Genomic DNA, 21,030 nt, shown 5'->3' with positions numbered 1-21,030 from the left:
AGTGCTTACCTCTTCGGGTTCTATCAGCTTGAATTCCATGCCTCGGCCTGTCCAGGCAATGAAGTGGGCGTTGGCTGGGTCGTCAAGAAGGGTAACCAGGAACTGCCACAGCTGAAGGGAACCTCGCCTCTGGTAAGGGGGCCCCTCCCGATACATGGTGGGCTCTTGTTTCACTTTGCCTGTTTGGGATAAAGATACATATGCGGTACTTTAGTCTCAAGTTTCTCACCTGATTTGGGCAAATGTCGCCAACCTGGCATCAAGACGACTGACGAAGGTGCTCTGACACGGTAAGAATTCCAGCTTTGCACCAAACCAGATGGGGCTACTTACCTTCCAGTCTCTCGGGAACGACACAAGTGTCGTCAAAGTACAACCGGGGATCCTTCTCATATGAAAAACCTGAAAGAGAATTTAGAAAGAAGATGTTGCTTAACATGAATCTCTGCTATGAAAACTCTGAAGGACTAAAACAGAATTTTCTACCATTTCAGGTCCTCAGTCCAATGAACTGCTGTATCTATGCCAGACTGAATTTGCGAGAGAACTTCACAAGAACCTAGGTGTTTGTGTTCTGATGCAATTGCCCGCTTTGCAGTCAGAACGGCATCGATTCCTGCTATTAGAGCCGAGACTGCAGGGAGGCACTGAATCACCAGAACGTTCCTGCACATCTTACTCCTGAGGTCTGCATGGATCAGTGACTAAGCCTTTATATCTGAAATGATATCTCATCTATTTCAGCTGGCCTCACTGGGGGGGATCTAATTGACCTATACGTGGTCTTGCCGTTTCCCTTTTAGCAAATATTAATTTCCATCTTTCGTACAGCTTGTCCATGCTGCCCACACACTTCATTCAATTATGAAAGAGCTTGGAAGGTAGAAAATGATGCCAAATGAGTAAAGACTGTGACAAACAATAATTTGAAAGGTAAGTTGGAGGGATCATCACCTCTAGACACTGTGAAAGGAATATGAAGAGATATTCCAGCAGTAACACTTACTGCATTGTTAAGAAAAGAGGGGAACTGACTGGGCCAACAACATATGTTAAGTGGAAATGAAAGGAAGGCAGGGCAAAAAGTGGAAGGTGTCCAGGAGAAGGAAGGATGATGGCTTGGCATTCTAAACCCACTAATCTGGGACTTTCCTGGTGGTCCTGTGGTTAGGACTCCAGGCTCCCAATGCAGGGGGCACCGGTTCAGTCTCATTGGGGAACTATGCCACATGATAGGGCCAAAAAAGTAAACCCACTAACCCCTAATACGGGTTTCAGTGCTGACTACCAGGTCAGCAGGCACCCTGACGAGGCCAGCAGCTCAGAGCAAAGCCAGTTAATAGACAGGCATGGTGGGACCACACCCTTGCTTGGGGTCCAGCCTATTTCAGGGGTGAGCATCCCTGTGTACTCCCTTCTAACCACATGCTTCTCAAGAGGACGCACCAGGAGCTCCTGTTTGCATGGCGGTACTCCCCACGCTCAGTTCTCCGGTCAACTCGTCTGGCATGTGGACTAGGCTTATGAGTGTCAAGTATGCGGTCCCGGCAGGCAGGGGAGGCCATTTGCAGTGAAGAATGAGCACTAGATTTTTGAGAGGGATTTTCTATGACTTAAACTCCCTGGTAAAGGCTCCAAGAAATAATCTGTTCATTACAATCAGCTTGGATCAAGTTCTTCTTGGCAGGATCAGCACAATTTTAAAGAGGCCTGGGGTTGGGAAAACACTGCCCAACTTGGAAACGGATTGTTTTCAGGTTTCGTATTATTCATTTTGTTTCCTCAGCCCCAAGCATTTTTTTCTCTGCTTAACTACAAAGAAGTATATTTTTATGTAATCCAATAGATATTTATGCTGGGCACATGTTTATGCTAGAGAAGAGGGTAGACTGGGTGCTTGCTCTAATGGAGCTTGCATCCCAACTAGTGGAGACAGATGACAAAGTAGGCAAAAAAAAAAACAAAAACCCCAAAACATGGTGTAATGTGAAGAGCATGGGCCCTGAAGCCAGACTGACTGGACCTAGGTTAACTGTGTGGCCTAGAACAGATTAATCTCTCAGTGCTCCGTTTTTCTCATCTAAGGATTTGGAAGATAATTCTTACCTTACAGGCTTGTTAGTGAGAATTTAATGAGTTGATATATATTCTGTTCATTGACTGATTTATCCTTACAACAGAGAGCTTAAGAATAGCTCCCAGTCATAGGTGTGCAATGCAGGATAGTTAAAAGAAATCAAGACAGTAAGGACTTGCACATTATGATAAATCTCTACAGTTAATCTCTTATTAGCACTTACCTTATTCTGTCATGGAATTCTAAGTTTCTAGAGGGTAAGGACCATATTCTGAATATCTTAGCATCCTTACTGCACCTAGTATGTAAGTGCTCTATAACTACTGGAATAAATATGAAGGAATCTACAGTTTTCCATTAAAAGATTTAAGAATGCAATGCTAACTTCTCAGGGACTCCTATAATTTTCCAGTTTGGTACTAGGAAACTGACTTACAACAAACTGTCACAATGTATATTAAGAATTGCATAATCCATCATGCTTCATATTTACTGCCTTGGCTGTTGGGAAGCTATGTATTTCCTGATTTTCTACATGAATTTTGCTACTCTGATGTTTTAACAGCCTTAATATAAAGTCAAAAGTAAACTACAAAGTTTACACACCTGCCAAAATTGCTATCTTATATTTAGAGCTTTTCTTTGAGCATAATACACTCACAGTATATAGGGGAAAAAATGTAAACCTAGATTAAATTCTAGGTTTGGTTTTCAAACTAATCAGATGAAGCCCTGCCCATGAGTATCGTTCTGGTATATTTTGCGGTTTCTAGTCATTGCCACTTGTGGTTCTCTAAAACATCTGGAAGATGCTGTTGGTTTAAGTGAATTTGTCAGTTGCATTTGCACAGCAGTTGCCATCAGTTGTGGTCACAACCATCTAATCACTCAAAGGTGGCAGGAAGGAAGGACCTGCTTGAGGGGCAAAGTGGAAATGAAAGATTCAAAATAGTATGTAAAGATTCCAGGTGAATGCTAAGGCAGGATGGCTATCTTAGTCATCACAGATGCCAATCAGAGACACTTGTCTCACTAACTTTCACGGGCATCTGTGGTCAAGCCTGGATAAGGAGAGAAAAACTGTGTCAGAGTAATTTAGAGTAATTAAGAATGCAGATATCTTTGAAACTAACTACTTTGATTCAGGGAAGAAGTGGGGGAAAACACAAGCTTGCCAGATATTCTGTGTGTAGTAAGCAGCCCCAGTACCTTACTAAAAGTATTTCCTTTAAGAGCATGCGCCTCTTTAAATGTTGTAGTTATGCAAAGTGTTTTCCTCTTTCCTAGTTCACCTGCTGCAGACATCAACTGCTGCAGAAACATTTGGGAACCTGGAAGAGAGCCCTACTACACATATGTGCCCATCACAGAGGTCCAGTAGACAGCCCTTCCTTCCCAGGGCTGGACACTCACTCAGAATATCCCTGGGTGCACGTGGCAGCCACACTTGTCTCCCTTCCAACCAAGTCATTGGGAGACAGCCACCTATAGAAATCACTCTTGTGAACCAAATCACTCATAATAACCAGCTAGTGCTGATTTACCAGCTCTTTCAAACTAGCTCTAAAACTCTAGAACAGTGGTTGTCATCCTTGGACACAACAGAACCGCCCAGGGAGATTCACAAACTACTAACGCCCGAGCCCCATCCTAGAATTTCTGATTTAGTTGCTCTGGGTAAAGCCTGGACACCAGAAGTTTTAACAGCTCCCCAGGTGATTCTAGGGATTCCCAGGTAGCTCAGCAGTCAAGAACCTGCCTATTAAAGCAGAAGATGCAAGAGATGTGGGTTTGATCCCTGGCTCGGGAAGATCCCCTAAAGGAGGAAATAGCAACCCACTCCAGTATCCTTGCCTGGAGAATTCCTTGGACAGAGGAGTCTGGTGGGCTAGAGTCCATGGGGTTGCAGTCAGACATAACTTAGGGACTGAGCAATATGCACACAGGTGATTCTAACGTGTAGCCAAACCTAAGCCTTACAACTCTAGTAGTTCTCTCATGAAATTAAAAGACGCTTGCTCCTTGGAAGGAAAGTTATGACCAACCTAGATAGCATATTCAAAAGCAGAGACATTACTTTGCCAACAAAGGTCTGTCTAGTCAAGGCTATGGTTTTTCCAGTGGTTTTGTATGGATGTGAGAGTTGGTCTGTTGAAGAAGGCTGAGCACTGAAGAATTGATGCTTTTGAACTGTGGTGTTGGAGAAGACTCTTGAGAGTCCCTTGGACTCCAAGGAGATCCAACCAGTCCATTCTGAAGGAGATCAGTCCTGGGTGTTCATTGGAAGGACTGATGCTAAAGCTGGAACTCCAATACTTTGGCCAACTCATGTGAAGAGCTGACTCACTGGAAAAGACCCTGATGCTGGGAGGGATTGGGGGCAGAAGGAGAAGGGGACGACAGAGGATGAGATGGCTGGATGGCATCACTGACTCGATGGATGTGAGTTTGAGTGAACTCTGGGAGTTGGTGATGACAGGGAGGCCTGGCGTGCTGTGATTCATGGGGTTGTGAAGAGTCGGACATGACTGAGCGACTGAACTGAACTGAATGTGAGGGTGCATCATGGTTGCCTGGAGGGCCTGTTGGAATACAGAGCTGGGCCCTACCCCTAGAGACTGATTCAGTAGGTCTGGAGTGGGGCCTGAAAATCTCTATGTCTAGCAAGTCCCAGGTGAAGCTGATGCTGCAGGTTTGGAGAATCACACCGCTCTCGACACTTACAGAGATGTGCATGATAGGAAATAAGACATACTTCTGAGGAACCGTTCTAAGAAAGAAAGACTTCCCTGTTTGAATGTTTAAAAGAAGTCCTGAAGGTCATGACGGGGTTCCTAAGTTCCAGTTTAGGTACCGTTATCTACAGCTGTATGGCCTCCTTGCGTGGAAAAGTAGAAACCAGGCAGTTCACTTCTTTCTTAAAAGTTAGGGTCATTACTACCGAAAAGGATGGCAGCCCTCACAGGTCAGGGGCGTGCCTCAAACTCTGTGTCCGAGATGACTGGGGATCACAATCAGTGAGCGCTTGTGTTCACGAGCTAAGGAAGGTTTGAACTATGATCTCAAATCTTAGCTTGGAAACTGAGCCACTTTGGGCTTCCTTGAGTATTATGATTTCTTAAAGAGTTACTTACCTTCATGGCTACCGGAGAAGTAGCCCCCTCTCATGTAGGACTGGCAGTTAGGCACTTCTGAAAGAGAAACACACTTCTGTCAATGGTCTCTGCAGCTGAAACTGGCAGAGGGAAAGCCCTTAAACCTCCAGCCCTGAGGTCATGTCTTTCTGGCCTTGTTTTGGGAAAGGCATACCACCCATTTTTTGCACCCCCCCACTAAAAAAAAATCTAAAATAAGGGGAAATAAGAGGAAGCAGAGACATTACTTTGCCAACAAAGGTCTGTCTAGTTAAGGCTATGGTTTTTCCTGTGGTCATGTATGGATGTGAAAGTTGGACTGTGAAGAAAGCTGAGCACTGAAGAATTGATGCTTTTGAACTGTGGTGTTGGAGAAGACTCTTGAGAGTCCCTTGGACTGCAAGGAAATCCAACCAGTCCATCCTAAAGGAGATCAGTCCTGGGTGTTCTTTGGAAGGAATGATGCTAAAGCTGAAACTCCAATACTTTGGCCACCTCATGTGAAGAGTTGACTCATTGGAAAAGACTCTGATGCTGGGAGGGATTGGGGGCAGAAGGAGAAGGGGACGACAGAGGATGAGATGGCTGGATGGCATCACTGACTCGATGGATGTGAGTTTGAGTGAACTCCGGGAGTTGGTGATGGACAGGGAGGCCTGGCGTGCTGCAATTCATGGGGTCACAAAGAATCGGACATGAATGAGCGACTGAGCTTAACTGAAAGAAGAGGAAAGAGTTTCTAAACGTGCAAGCTGCAAATTCCCACTCTTTCCATTAATGATCTCATTTGATAAGCTTGGCCTACAAGACGGGTAATCAGTGAATGTGTGGGTGGGAGTAAAGAGGACCCCCAAAGACAGCTGGTACTTTGTGTTTAACTTTCTAGACAAGAAGCCCAAAAGCAAACAATAGGTGTTTGAAGATGTTACACCTCTCCCTGTGTACACTGGCAGCTGAAGGACACAGGAATTTTCCCAGATGAAAGTATTGCAACAGAGTAGTGACTCCTATGAAGCAACCAACAGGACAAACTTTTCCATGGCATACCCAGATCCCATACAGCCATGACAAACCAGATACTTTCTCAGAACACTATTCAACAATAGAGTCCCGTCCTACGTGTGGACTCTCCTATACTTATATTGGGAGTTCAATGGGTCACTGTATTCAAAAAAGGTCACAAAACTAGAGGCAGGACTAACATGCAGAAATATCCTTTGTCCAGTGACTTTAAGATAACAGGCCTTAAAGGGCATCATGAGAAACGCTGGGCGGGAGGAAGCACAAGCTGGAATCAAGATTGCTGGGAGAAATATCAATAGCCTCAGATATGCAGATGACACCACCCTTATGGCAGAGTGAAGAACTAAAGAGCCTCTTGATGAAAGTGGAAGAGGAGAGTGAAAAAGTTGGCTTAAAGCTCAACATTCAGAAAACGAAGATCATGGCATCCGGTCCCACCACTTGATAGCAAATAGATGGGGAAACAGTGGCTGACTTTATTTTTCTGGGCTCCAAAATCACTGCAGATGGTCATTGCAGCCATGAAATTAAAAGACGCTTACTCCTTGGAAGGAAAGTTATAACCAACCTAGACAGTATATTAAAAAGCAGAGACATTACTTTGCCAACAAAGGTCCGTCTAGTTAAGGCTATGGTTTTTCCAGTAGTTATGTATGGATGAGAGAGTTGGACTATAAAGAAAGCTGAGCACAGAAGAATTGATGCTTTTGAACTGTGGTGTTGGAGAAGACTCTTCAGAGTCCCTTGGACTGCAAAGAGATCCAACCAGTCCATCCTAAAGGAGATCAGTCCTGGGTGTTCATTGGAAGGACTGATGTTGAAGCTGAAACTCCAATACTTTGGCCACCTGATGCGAAGAGCTGACTCATCTGAAAAGACCCTGATGCTGGGAAAGATTGAGGGCAGGAGGAGAAGGGGATGACAGAGGATGAGATGGTTGGATGGCATCACTGACTCAATGGACACGGGTTTGGGTGGACTCCAGGAGTTGGTGATGGACAGGGAGGCCTGGTGTGCTGCGGTTCATGGGGTTGCAAAGACTTGGACGCGACTGAGCAACTGAACTGAAGGCTGGGTGCCAGCAATCTTCAGGTATGGACTCAGGTATACTCTGCATGACATCTGAATGTCTATTGTGCTTCCTACCATTTGCATGACTTTTCTTTTTTGTATTAAGTTATGCATAAACATGTTTGCTTTAGTAGCTCCTAACTTCTTTGAGGGCAAATTTTAGAAAACTAGTCCCCAAAGCCCTGCATACAGAAGGCACTCAGTAACAACCAGACAAATGAATGAGATGATGAAGAAAAGAATCACATGATGTTTTGCTCACCTGAATCAACGCAGTAATCCCGGGGCTCCTGCTTGATTCCCATTGGTGACTGGAACCCATGTGCTGGGGGACCAGGCATGCCTGGGACCCCATGTTCATAGAGTGGGTCATGGTATTCTTGTTTGAATCCCTGAGGGGGTGGGGGAGCTGCAGGAACAATAGGTTCTGACATTTGCCGGTGGTAATTAGGGCGATTATCTCCAGGAACTCCTGACTGAGGAGGGAAGGGGTGGCAGGGTTCAGACAGCTGTCTCTGAAATCTGCAAGAAGAAAGTAGTTACACTGTTTAAGTAAATATAGGATGAATATCTACTATGATTTTAGCATTGAGGATTACAAATTCAAAGTACTCATTAATGCTTAGTTCTGGATATTTCATCCTTTTCCCCAAAATTATATCACACATTTTAAACCTCGTGAGTCAGGGACTGGACAAAAAAAAAAAAAATTACTACATCATGGTTTATTTTCTGTGCACGTTTACTTTATGCACAGTCTATGTGTATAGTTGAGCCAGATTATGTATCTGAATATATAAAACCAACTATTTGCAAATACCACTAACATTAGATTATGTTTGTTCATTGATTCATTTGCTCATCTGTAGACAGAATTTTTAAAGACCAAAGAGCATTTAACCAGAAATTAACCAGTTAGAAAACATAGTTCTAAAAAAAAAAAAAAAGCCATATGTAACAGCAATCAAAAACAAAATCCCTAAGAAAAACCACAAAATGTGTAGGCTATACAACAAAACTTAAAACTTTTCTGAGCAACAGATCTAATTAAAGATAAAATGTTTAGGACTTGGAAAGTCCTGTTTTATACCATATGCCAAAATAAATTTTATATAAAGATTTCAATGTGCACTGGGACGACCCAGAGGGATGGAATGGGGAGGGAGGAGGGAGGAGGGTTCAGGATGGGGAACACATGTATACCTGTGGCGGAGTCATTCTGATATTTGGCAAAACTAATACAATTATGTAAAGTTTAAAAATAAAATAAAATTAAAAAAAAAGATTTCAATGTGAAACCATGATAGTAAACATATACGAAGAAAAAATAATCTTGGGGGGGGTGGAGGAAAAACCTTTCTATATATCATACCAATAGCAGAAATCAAGATAAACATGGGTATGTATCCTTGCATAAATTTCTGTAAGTCAAACACCAGAAACAAAACCTAAAGAAAAACAAACTGTGGGAATAATTCTGTAATAGTCAGAAAATACGAGAAATAAGACTTCAAATTAAACTGAAAATCTCTAGCAGCTATAGCAATGTTCATACGGTTTGATATAAGGGCCATGCTTTGTATTCTTAGTAGCCTATAGAAAGAAAACCTACCCCCAACTCAAGAATGTTGCAAAGCAATAGAATAAAAGAATACAGATTGCGGTGGGGGAAATTAATAAAAGATGGACATGCCAACAGAAAAAAATGGGTAAAGAACACAAATAGGAAAATCACTAAAGAAATGCAAATGGTCATAAACAAAGTTCAACTTCATCAGTAATAAAAATAAGTCTAAAAATCAACAATGTAAGCCTATAAGGTCTTATTCTCTACTTTTAGTTTGAATCCTATCAATAGCTTGAAGCAAATAACTTGATCTGAATCAATTTGTGACATCTAAGGGCCAACAGATTTCTAGAATATCAAGATTTAAAATTTTAGTGAAGAGATTCGTGTGTAGAATAAAACGTTTTAAATCAGGGCTCGCTCTCTGAGTCTTTACTATCTTACCAGTAGCAGTACCACAAGATCCTTTATAACAGGAAGATCCCGAACTATTTTACATACATTTATCCTTTTATACCAAAAGCTCAGGATCTGCCTGATGAAATTACTGAAACAAGTTTTATGAACTCTAAGGATCAGGGGGTACTGAACGCTGTGACTGTGGACTGGCAATCAGGCATGCTGATTTTCAAGGTTACTGCTATTTCAGGAAAGCCTTGCACATGGTCTTTGAAGTATAAATCTGAAACTTGTGTTTAGGCTTGATATTTAGAATACAGGCACCAGCAACAGGCTGCAAACCTAATTTTGTAAAGAAAATTCTGAAGTGGGCAGGAAAGTAAAGATATTCTTTAGGCTTATTTTCATTAAAGTACCCAGAGCTTATGCCAGCAAGAACAGTAACAAGGGCACCCACTGTCCACGTTTCCCCCCCTCCTGCCTCTGCAACCTTCCTAGCCCCTTCCAAGGTGACCTCCCCAAATCGCTTCCTTGATGGCTCTGAGACGGCATGGAACCAACTCCGCTCTGTAACCAGAGCCAGTGCAGCTGGCAGGCCCACCTCTTCACTTCCACTCAGAGCTCATCGTCTCCCTTTCCAGAATGAAACTCGAGAGCTGGCCTCGTCCGATGCCCTCAGGAAAAGGTGCTTCCATGTGGGTACCAGCCAGCAACCTTCATCCCCTCCCTGCAGCATAACTTTAAGGATGTATGAAGCTTACAGGCCTGGGATCTGTGGAACACATTCTACAACTGGGATTGGCTTGTCCTGGTTTGTTGCAAAGGGCAGCTTAAGGGTAGGTCATAAAACCAGCATATTTGGAAGAAAGATTTCTCTCCGAGCTTGCTGCCGATAACAGCTTTTATTTGCAGAGATTAGTAAAGTAATTCAGTTTTTGTCCTCAAAATACACTCTGCACTTCAACCACTGACCTTCATTTGAACCCCCTTCCCGCAATCCTTTTGAAGTAGCTGAGAATGTGTTGTATACATAGTACAGCTTCGACAGAGATGCCTGTTGTTTACTGAGGCAGGCAATCATTTTCCAAGGAGGGAAGGCTTGGTTCCTAACAGACCTCTTCCTCCCCCCACTAGCCACCCCACCCTCTACCCCCACCCGTTATCCCAACAGAGCTCAGGCCATCATGAGCTCACAGTTGGTGAGCAAAAGGACACTTCTGACTACTGAGCAAGCCTATATTCAATAGGTTACAGATTAAGGCTTTCTCAGTGCCAATTTATTTAAAGAACCAGTTATTTATTTATTTGTCAGATTTATATAGCGCCTTTCCTCCCAAGAGCTCACCCACGCTACCAACATTTGGTTTACATTATGAAAACCGTTAGATGCTTTTTCTGCATTTCCTTTTTGGTTTCTGCTGCCAACACAGAGTAAACACAATACTTAGAGAAAAAAAGGAGAAAAGTGTGGATTCAACGAAGGCTACACAGTGGCTTTGGGTGCCCAGTGAAGGAGTGAGCAGTTCAAAGGCCAGCTGAAATGATATGGAAAAATGGCCAAAAAACAACCACCACGCACTTAATATTCCCGTTAGAGCAAAGAAAAAATTGACAGCGAAGCAGCACAGCTCAGTAAAAGAGGCTCTGGCTGCGAAGTTGGCACATCCTGGGCTGAAATCTGATCTTTATCACTTACTGACCCAAGGTCACAAAGCTAGTTACATAACTGCTCTGAACCTCAGTTTCCTCATCAGGGAAGTAAGAACAATCAGGTTACTTGTCCCATAGATCTGTTGTAAAGGTTACATAAGACAATCCATGTAAAAGGTCCCAGCACACTGCTAGGTTCTTAGATACCATTACTCTCAAACATCAACGATCCATCCTCCTCCCTACAGCCTGCCACAAACTAAATTCAGAAATTATGCAAAATGGTAGGGAAGATCTTAAGGAACTGGGAGACTTTCACAGACATGAGTTCCCTTGCTACCTAGACAGCCTCTAGTCTCCTTTCTCAAAAAGAGAATGCTGATTTTTATTCCAGGTAGCATCGTGCCACCCAATTTCAATTAATATTTATTTTCCTGCCATATACCAAGAGCCAGGCACTGTTGCAAAAGAAAACCCAAACGCTGTCCCTAAAAGCCCACCAAAGAGCTCTGAAACAGCTCTCAGAACTTTGTGTTAGGCCTGTCGGCAATTAAACTCAAATTGGCCCATCCAAACTGTGATAGAACACAGAGATGAGAAACCAAGTATGCCTTTTAAAGGCCTAGATATTTGATTTTTCAAGATCAAATGTGGAAGGTGATATAAATACAAGATCTTCCCAGGAGATTAGATGGTAAAAGTATTAGTTTTTTATGTATACAACATTAATGAATCTAAAGATGAAAAGATTAGGGGTAGAGAACTTTACATTTTTAAAACTTTAAACAAAGAGCTAAAAGTTTCTAGGTAATAGTATCTATAGCATTTTAGGAAGATTCCTTTAGTAGTTTTCTTTATGGAACATAAAAGTGATTTTTAAAACAAGATTGTCATGGAAGCTAACATTTGAGTACTTTCCCTATGCCACTGTGATTAAGTCACCCAATGATTCTATGTGGTAAGTATCTAGTAGTCTTCCATTTTCAGATAAAGAAACCAAAGCTTGGGAAAGTTAAATGCCTCCCTGAGGTCATACAGATAGGAAGTAGCAGAGATGGGACTCAATTCCAGATCTGTTAATCAGTTCAACTCCAGAGCCTATATTATTCATATAATTATTTCAATAATTGCTTTTAAATACCTTCTTGATGACATTTAAATATCATACAGTCCAGGCAGCTAGAAAACTTAAGTTTGGAAATTCAGAAATAGACACTTGAAGAACTCTAGGATTAAAGAAATAATAAATAGTTGAAACTGAATTTTCAAAATACCACAGGTCAGAACTTGTTGGGTATACCTAAACCAGGACTTGGTAGGGAGATCAAATAATCGATTACTTGTAACCAGGGTATTTTGGGGAGTGAAAAGAAAAGCTATCAGGAATTACTTTCACAAGCTATGTGACCCAGGAAAAACTGAAGGTATGGTCACCCCAGCCTTGGGAGAAATCTTATTTGGTCATGTATTTAGAGTATAAAGAAGCTACAAGTTAGCCAACCAAAGAAGCTAAAACAGAATAAGCAAAAAATATAGAAAATTTCAGTAGGAGCAGAAACCAATGAAATAGAAAGTATCCAATAGAACAAGCAAATCTAGAGTTGATTTACTGAAAAGACAAGTGATATAACCTGCTAAGACTAACACAGTCTAGATAAATAGAATAAAAAATGAAAAATGGATAAACAGACGATGCTATAGAGGTTGTTAAAAGGGCACTTTTGTTCAGTTGCTCAGTCACGTCTGATTCTTTGTGACCCCATGGACTGCAGCATGCTGACATTAGGAACAGCTTTACGCCAATTTTTACTTCTTCATTTTTAACGCACATGGGCTTAGTTGTTCTGTGGCATGTGGGATCCTCCCAGATCAGGGATCGAACCCACATCTCTTGCATTGGCAGGCGGATTCTTTACCACTGAGCCACCAGGGAACACCATATGCCAATTTCTAAAACTTGTGAAACAAATTCCTAGAAAAATTTGTTAAATTCACTCAACTAAACAGAAATCCAGACCAAGACCATAAAAGGTGAGGATACTGAACCAGTAATTAAAAATCTTCCCACAAAGAAAATATCAGGCCCCAATGGCTGTACTGGTAAATTCTTCCAAAATTTCAAGGAGTAAAAACCCCCAATTTCACACAAGCTATTTTGGAATATATAGTAAGGAAAATATCATTACTCATCTGGTGAGAATAACCTCAATGCTAAAACCCAACAGGGATAATATAAGAAAGGGAAATTATATATCATTCTCAATCATAAATACAGATGCAGGAGTCCTAAATACATGTTGGAAAACCTAGCCCAGCAATGTATATATGATTATATAGAACAAAGTTCAGTTTATCACAAGAATACAAGATTGGTTTCATATAAAATCAGTGTAATTCGCTACATAGAAAAATTAAAGGAGAGCTATTCATTTGATCTCAATAGAGGCAGAAGAAGCATTTGATAAGATTCAACATGTATTCATATTAAAAAAGAAAAACAACCAAACCCAACATACTAGGGATAGAAGGAAATTTTCTTCAGCTTAATAAAAGGTAAAACAAAAACAGCCCTATTTTAAACATAAGGAAATGCAGAAAATGAGCCCTCTTAAGATGCAGAACCCAAAAAACTTCCCATACTCGAACTGTGGTTGTTTTTAGTTGCTAAGTCATGTCTGACTAGAAGTACACAACTCAGTCTGCTGAAGGTTCCATTAAGCGTCTATGAAACTCAGTTTCGGATAGTAAAGTGAATTTGTGCTGTCACACGTAACACACTGTTAACAGGAGTGCATGGAAAGGGATGTGTCTGACAGGCTACAAGTGTGACTCACCGTCAGGTTCTTCCCTGTCTAAAAACTACAAAATGTGAAGGACAAAAATGAACAATTAGGGTAGACCTGAGAGAAAGGAGAAGAGAAAAACCTGCATGTATTATGTCTCTTTAGCATCTTCAGGGAATAAGTAGTTTTCTATTAAATCACAATTATAGAACATGTAAGCTCATCCTCTAAGCTCTGAAGTATTGATCACAACCACAGAGAGAACCTACTCAACAGGCCATTCAGACAACAGACCCTTTCTTGATGACTCTGGGGACTGGGTTCTGATTACCAATTTCAGCGTGATAGCCTATTGCAATACTAATGCCCGTAGGGAGCATCAAGAAGTAGAGGATTTTTAAAAAGGGAGTTTTTAAAAAAATTGTTGTGCGAGAACCTTCTCCAGTTGTAAGTGAGCAGGGGCTACTCTCTTGCAGTGCGTGGGCTTCTCATTTCAGTGGTTTTTCTCATTGCAGATCACAGCCTTCTAGGCACGTGGGCTTCGGTAGTTGTGGTGCATGGGGCTGAGCTGCTCCGAGGCATGTGAGACCTCCCCAGGACCAGGGATCGAATCCATGTCCCCTGCACTGGCAGGTGAATTCTTTACCATTGAGCCACCATGGTAAGCCCGAAGCAGACGATTTCCCCATCAGGGGTATCTTCTTAAATTTTGCTTTTTGATTTTTTGCTTCTTGCTGTCACATGAGTGTGCAGTGGATTTCAAAATTCCTGTTGAGTCGCTAAGTCGTGTCTAACTTTTTGCGATCCCATGGACTACAGTACACCAGGCTTCCCTGTTCTTCACTATCTCCCAAAGTTTGCTCAAACCCATGTCCATTGAGTCGGTGATGCTATCCACCCATCTCATCCTGTTTCCCCCTTCTCCTCCTGCCTTCAATCTTTCCCAAAATTTCTAGATGCTGCATTTCTTAGAGGAGTCTCTTCAGTTGCACCGCGGGGACTCAACTTGAGATGGAATGACAGTTTTTCTTTATACCATATCTGGCTAGTACTATGGGCATAACATAGGAGGATTTTTGTGCACATTGTAAACAGCACAATAAACTCCTATGAGAGTGGGAAGGTTGAATGAGAAGCAGTCCTCCTTTTCAAGGAGCAGCTGGTCTTTAAGGGTAAATGAAACATGTCTGAACATGCCAAATTACATGGCATTTTTTTCCTCTTTGGGGGGAGGAAATCACAAATATAAATCATGGCTTTCAAATACAGTATTTATCTCTTAAAACAAATTTTGAGTTGTAAAGGATTATAAACTGATTATATAAAACATTAAGAATATAACTGACTAGATTATATAGTCTTAGCAAACAATCACTGTCAATAAACACATTGAAGACAAGATATTGAGCGAAATATGGCCTAAAGAAAGGGGTATACATCATGGTTTTTAAACCTCAAAAGAACTTGTTCTACTCAATTGAAGGAATAAAGCACTCAGCAAAACAAAAAATAAAGGTGTGACAACATGGGTTTAGATAAATGATGTAGGAATTAAGTAGGATTTTGTAGTTTTAAGAGAAAGTCCTGCTAGTTTAAAGAAACAGATGGATAAAATTCAAGGTTGAAATGATTTTTCAAGGTCCCTTACTTAGCTTTTAGTACATTGTCAGCAACCCCTCTCCTGTAAGCATAACCAAAGTGGGGTACTTATGTTTTTGGTTTCTAAAGGTAGGACCTGGTATTTGGCTATGTGACTTTTAGGAAGTCCTTTAGATGCTCTGAGGTCTAATTTTTTTTTTTTTAACCTGTAAGATACATTTTGTTTGTTTGTTTGTTTTTATCTTGCCTTTGTTACAGAGCTATTTAGAAAATCTCAGATAAGACTGATTTCCTTCTATCCTGCAAAATACCACATTTTTGTTATGGGGCTAATTTTGAAGTAACATTCCCTCTAACTTAAAAGCACAAGAAAAACTCCAGTTACTAACTAATCTACTCCAGTTTCAAGCAGGCATAAGTTATTAAATGTGTAGTTACTAAGCTTATCATGCTGCTGCTAAGTCACTTCAGTTGTGTCTGACTCTCTGCGACCCCATAGATGGCAGCTCACCAGGCTCCCCTGTCCCTGGGATTCTCCAGGCAAGAACACTGGAGTGGGTTGCCATTCCCTTCTCCAATGCATGAAAGTGAAAGTGAAGTCGCTCAGTCGTGTCTGACTCTTAGCAACCCCATGGACTGCAGCCTACCAGGCTCCCCCGTCCATGGGATTTTCCAGGCAAGAGTACTGGAGTTTATCATACCTGACTGCAATTTCTATTGTGTTGTTAGTGGCTCAGTTGTGCCCGACTCTTTGTGAGCTTATGGACTATAGACTGCCAAGCTCCTCTGTCCATGGAATTCCCTAGGCCAGAATACTGGAGTAGGTAGCCATGCCCTCCTCCAGGGGGTCTTCCCAACCCAGGGACTGAACCTGGGTCTCCCACACCGCAGGCAGATTCTTTACAGTATGAGCCAGAATTGGACTACGGATTTTAGTTTGTCTCATTTTCTGTGTGCAATCCTCTATCTACAAGCATAATCACTTGTCATGTTTTTGGTGTATTTTGCATCACACAGATATCATTATCTCAATAATAGACAAGCACAATAAAACAAAATTGAGTACTGGGCACTTGATTCTTAGGGGAAAAAAAAAGTTGAATAGGTGTGGGGGTAAAAGACAGGGGTGCACCATGATTTCTCAAAGTACGACAGTAATATTTCCAAGTCCTGCCCCAGACCCACAACTCCATCTCTGGAATACAGCAAGAAGTCTATGCTACTAATAATCCCCCGCTGAAGACTCCTCTAGTACACCTTCAGATCTGATAATACAGTGCTCTGGGACAGAAGCCCAAGAGCCCATGTTTGTTGTGTTTTATCTATGCAGGCACCTGCCCTTCACCTCAGTTCTGTTAAAGATCTCAGTATCACTGTGTGTGTGGGTGAGGTCTTGATTTCAGACCCACCAGTCCTAAAGGCGGAGGGTAAAGGGAGGTGAGTGCAAGATGGAAGGCAGATTTCAGGGAGGAATTGCCCCCTAAAAGAAATATCTACTTTCTGGCTCCTGCCTTTGGATACCTGAGGACAGACACTCAAATCGCAGGGATCAAATGTCCTCCTTTCGGGAGGAGGCCGGGTAGCCTGGAGACAAAGCTACTCCATCACTGAGACTAAGGCATCCTATCTTCCAGGGCTGCAGGAAGATGAATAACTACCAGCAGAATTAGTAATAGGAGATTCTCCCCCAGTTCAGTGAGCCATTGATACAACCTGTTTACACAGGCTCTCTGCACATGAAACAGATTAAGGGAAAATATGAATAAGAGATTTAACACAAAGTGATTTCCCTTTACATATGGTATAACAAATTAAAGTTGGCTAATTATTTCAAATACAAAATATAGACCCCACCCCAACCCGCCTCTTCAATTACTAATCTCTGCATACAATCAGAAAAGACAGTTTAAAAACACAAAACCGAAATTATTGAAATAAAAATGGTATCCAGGCCTGCGTTCACAAACTGGCAGGCCTCGGGGGTGATTCTGCCCACAGATTTTGTTTAGTCTGCAAAGTATTACTGCTGGAATACTTTACAGCAGTAAAGTTGAATTAGTTGCCAGCTTTAAAAAACAAAAACAAAACCCCTGGAATTTCTACACTAAAATTCCAAATTTCCAAATTCTCTTAAAGAAGTACAACTGTTATTACAAGCTAGTGACTAACACACACTTTGAGGTACCTGCCTCCTTCAGATGAAGCGGCTTCCTGTGGAAACTGAGGCCCACCACTGAGCCAGCCCACAGTCAACACTCTCTCCCCTCAGGCCCTGTGTACCAGTGGTGTTCACGGCCCCTGGATCAGCAGGGGGATAAACACTAACCAGACAAATTATGCAGTTCTTTATGGTGACTTTCACCGCAAAGGGGGAAGGGAACTGGAACCAGACAAGAGTACTTGCTTTTTTCTGCATTTCATCTAGAAATAGTGACCTCCAATTAAATACCAGCAGGCATCTGGGTTGGACCAGGCCAGAGGAAGATAACTTACATATTCTTCCTCTCCCCCAAGCAGAGCAAGAAAGGACAAACAACAGTCATCACCTTGTAGCCATTGGTAACCACAGATAACTACCTGCCTACCTTATCACTTCATTCCAGAGGGACTGAAATAAAAAAGGCCCCCAGAATATCCTGTATTAAGGGAAGGCCACAAACACACAAAGTTCTAGAATACCACAGATAATGAACTTCAAAGGCTGGGACCTAAGAGGTTAAGTTTGGTGCTTGCAGAGTAGATTCCTTTTACATCTTAGTTTTTCTGAGAATGAATCACTTTGGACAAGTTATTCTGATGCCTCTATTTCCTTATTAAGAATGCAGAAATACCTGGAGTGAAATCAAGATCTCTATCTCAAAAGTAGAAAATTAAAAATACAGTCCAAAAAAAAAATACAGTCCTCAGGTAATCCCCTACTGTGAAAATGTATTAAAATCAAATGAGTAATAACACCTCTGATAACTCAGCAATCTTCCCTAATACGTAAGTAAAATAGTAATAAAGTATTAGTGGGTAGCATGAACCAAGGTATGATTCTAGCAGGTGGTATCCAATGAGGAACCAGCGAAGCTGCCCTCAGCCAAGGTCAACAGACAGGGTCAACATGCTGAGCAGGTCCGTCTTCCTCTGCTTCTACAATGGGGAAGAGTACCAGCCACCTCTCCCTTACCTACTTCATAAGGGTGTTGCAAGGCCTATATCCCCTCTGCAGTACCTTAGGAGCAGGGTGATACGTTGTTTAGTTGCTCAGTCATGTCTGACTCTGTGCGACCCCATCAGGCTCCTCTGTCCACGTACTTCTCCAGGCAAGAATACTGGAGTGAGTTGCCATGCCCTCCTCCAGGGGATCTTTCTGACCCAGGGATTGAACCTAGTCTCCTGCATTGCAGGGGGATTCTTTACCACTGAGCCACCAGGGAAGCCCCAAAGTGATAATATAAACAGGTCATATTCATATTATTAGTAGTCCTACCTCAAAACATGCCTCAGTGGAATGAGAGCTTTATAGGTACCTGGTAAATGACTACTGCTTTCCCTTGCCCTGGGAGATAGAGGGGTGGGAGGAGGTGGTAAAGGAAGCCCAGATCAGCACCCACCTCTGTTCTGATGGATACTGGTTTTCAGGCATCATCTTTGGCATCTGCAAGGGCTGATGTGGCGGCCGGGGGACCGCAAAGGTTTGCTGCTGTGGTCCAGGTTCCGGAAGCGAATGAGGGGTGGGGGTGGGGCCCACACCTGGGACTGGGCCAGCTGCAGGGGCATGTGCCGCAGAGGTGGGCAGAGTTGCCTGAGGTGGGGGAAATAGGGAATTCTGATGGGTGGGAGACAGGGGGGTGGTAGGAGGGGTTAATGGCTTGAACCCAGAGGGAGGCTTCCTATCATAGGCACTGTAAACAGAAAAAGAGAAGGAACCATTTAGCCGCAATGAAGCCATTAGCGTGGTCACCAGGTCCAGCAGAACTCGAGGTTGCAGCCCACGGTTGCCAGGAAATGACAGCATTAACATAGTTAAATTGCTGGCAGCCCCGAGGGAATATTTGTACCTCTGAAAAGTGACAAACACACTGCGTCACAGGGACTTGTTTAACACTTCTAGTGATTCTTCTCAAAGATAATTTTAGCCTCAGCTTCCGGTTTCCTTTTTCCCCTTTTCTAAAAGAATTCTCCATGTATGCGCGTGCAGGGGTGGATGGATGAGGGGAGAAATTAGGTCCTGGGGGAGTTTTCTGGCCCCCTCTCCCAAGAATTCCAGGGTTCCCAGGAACAAGAACCTTTGAAAGACAAATTTCTGCTGTAACATCACTTAACAAAGCTTCTCCTCCCATTTTCAGGCAGATCTATGTTTATCTTCTAGAGCAAAGAATGATTTAAAATTAAAGCTTCATTCCTGGGGCTTGGATATTCTTAAGTAAAGGGCACTGGCATGGGGATTTTCTTCATATATTCTGATGTGAAGATTACTTCTTTGGTGCTTAAAGTTCACATTAACATATGATAGACATGAAGGAGTATATAGTCCCTCCCTTGAAGCCACAGATCAAATAGCCCAGCATTCAGGGTTCTTTCCCTTGGGAGGGCTCAGGGCCCCATGAAATCAGTCCCCTGCAGGGCTGATTTAACAGTTCTGCACGTTACATGCAGACAAAGCCCATTTGGACTGGCTACAGCTAGAGGATCATTATACTGCCACCAGAGACGGGTGTGCTACACTGAGCGTCTGCTGAATAATACTGGAAACAATCAACGAGCCGGCCACTTCCTGGCCAGCCTTTCTCTGGCTCCACTTACCAATAGTTGTAGAGGCACTTTTCTCCATAATTAGCACCGAGAGCCTGCTCGTGGCTACAGGACGACAGCTCAGAGGAGGGGCTGTGCAGCTCCCGTTTGATCTTGGTTGGAGGTGGGGCATGAAGCACCACTGAAATCAGAAGAGGGATGAGGGGAGGGACAGAGACGACAGTGATTAACAGGGAGCACAATGCTTCCTTCTGCAAACCCTATACTAGCTGATTGTTCTTGGAACTCATGTCCAGTCACACGCCAGAGGAAGCCAAACACTTAACACAGAGCCTTCCATCTAAAACCAATGAAAAGTTCTTTAAAGTCAGAAATCATCATCTGACACTTTAAATTAGCCAAGGTTCCCCACCCCCACCCCCAATCCCACCCCCGCAAACTTTTTCTGTGTTGGGTCCACTGCCTGGAGGCTCTGAAGCCCTTAAAGATCCTGTAGGTGATGGTGCTTCAAGAAAAACACAGGTGTGATAAGAATACCAAGGATTGCAGACAAGAACAATTCTGTTTCTGAGAAGGACAAAACACCCAAAAATATACTGGTAGACATTACACGTTAGCTTATCTAAGGCTTAAAATTGCCATGGCAAAAAAAAAAAAAAAAAAAAAAAAGAGGTGTATATACAAATTAAATATGACTTAAAAATATATGATTTTAAATTCCTTCCTCAAGCAACTGTAAATATTAGCTCTGAGTAAGAAATATGCAATCTTTAGGGGCACTTCAAAAACTTTTAAATTTTATATTGGAGTACAGCAGATTCACAACATTGTGATCATTTCAAGTGCACAGCAAAGGGACTCAGCCATACATATACATGCATCCATTCTCCCCCAAACTTCCCTCCCATCCAGACTGCCACATAACATTGAGCAGACTTCCCTGTGCTACACAGTAGGTCCTTATTGGTTATCCACTTAAAATACAGC

The 21,030-nt window shown here is 42.4% G+C and overlaps 1 protein-coding gene across 4 annotated transcripts in view; it reads right to left on the bottom strand.

Annotated features, from left to right (window-relative positions):
• Nucleotides 1-21,030, bottom strand: part of ETV5 (ETS variant transcription factor 5) — a 60,976-nt gene that overhangs the window by 10,785 nt on the left and 29,161 nt on the right. For all 4 annotated transcript variants that reach the window (XM_055568808.1, XM_055568809.1, XM_055568810.1 and 1 more), the window contains exons 6-11: nt 20,095-20,224; nt 18,903-19,193; nt 7,568-7,827; nt 5,212-5,268; nt 334-402; nt 10-179 (exon numbers count right to left, since the gene is read on the bottom strand). In XM_055568808.1, the coding sequence (XP_055424783.1) occupies nt 10-179; nt 334-402; nt 5,212-5,268; nt 7,568-7,827; nt 18,903-19,193; nt 20,095-20,224 (977 nt within the window). The remainder of the gene's footprint in view (nt 1-9; nt 180-333; nt 403-5,211; nt 5,269-7,567; nt 7,828-18,902; nt 19,194-20,094; nt 20,225-21,030) is intronic.

The sequence above is a fragment of the Bubalus kerabau genome, chromosome 2, assembly GCF_029407905.1.
Source record: "Bubalus kerabau isolate K-KA32 ecotype Philippines breed swamp buffalo chromosome 2, PCC_UOA_SB_1v2, whole genome shotgun sequence".
Classification (NCBI taxonomy): domain Eukaryota; kingdom Metazoa; phylum Chordata; class Mammalia; order Artiodactyla; family Bovidae; genus Bubalus; species Bubalus kerabau.
Note: the sequence above shows the minus strand (reverse complement) of the source record. Positions and strands in the feature narration are given on the sequence as shown.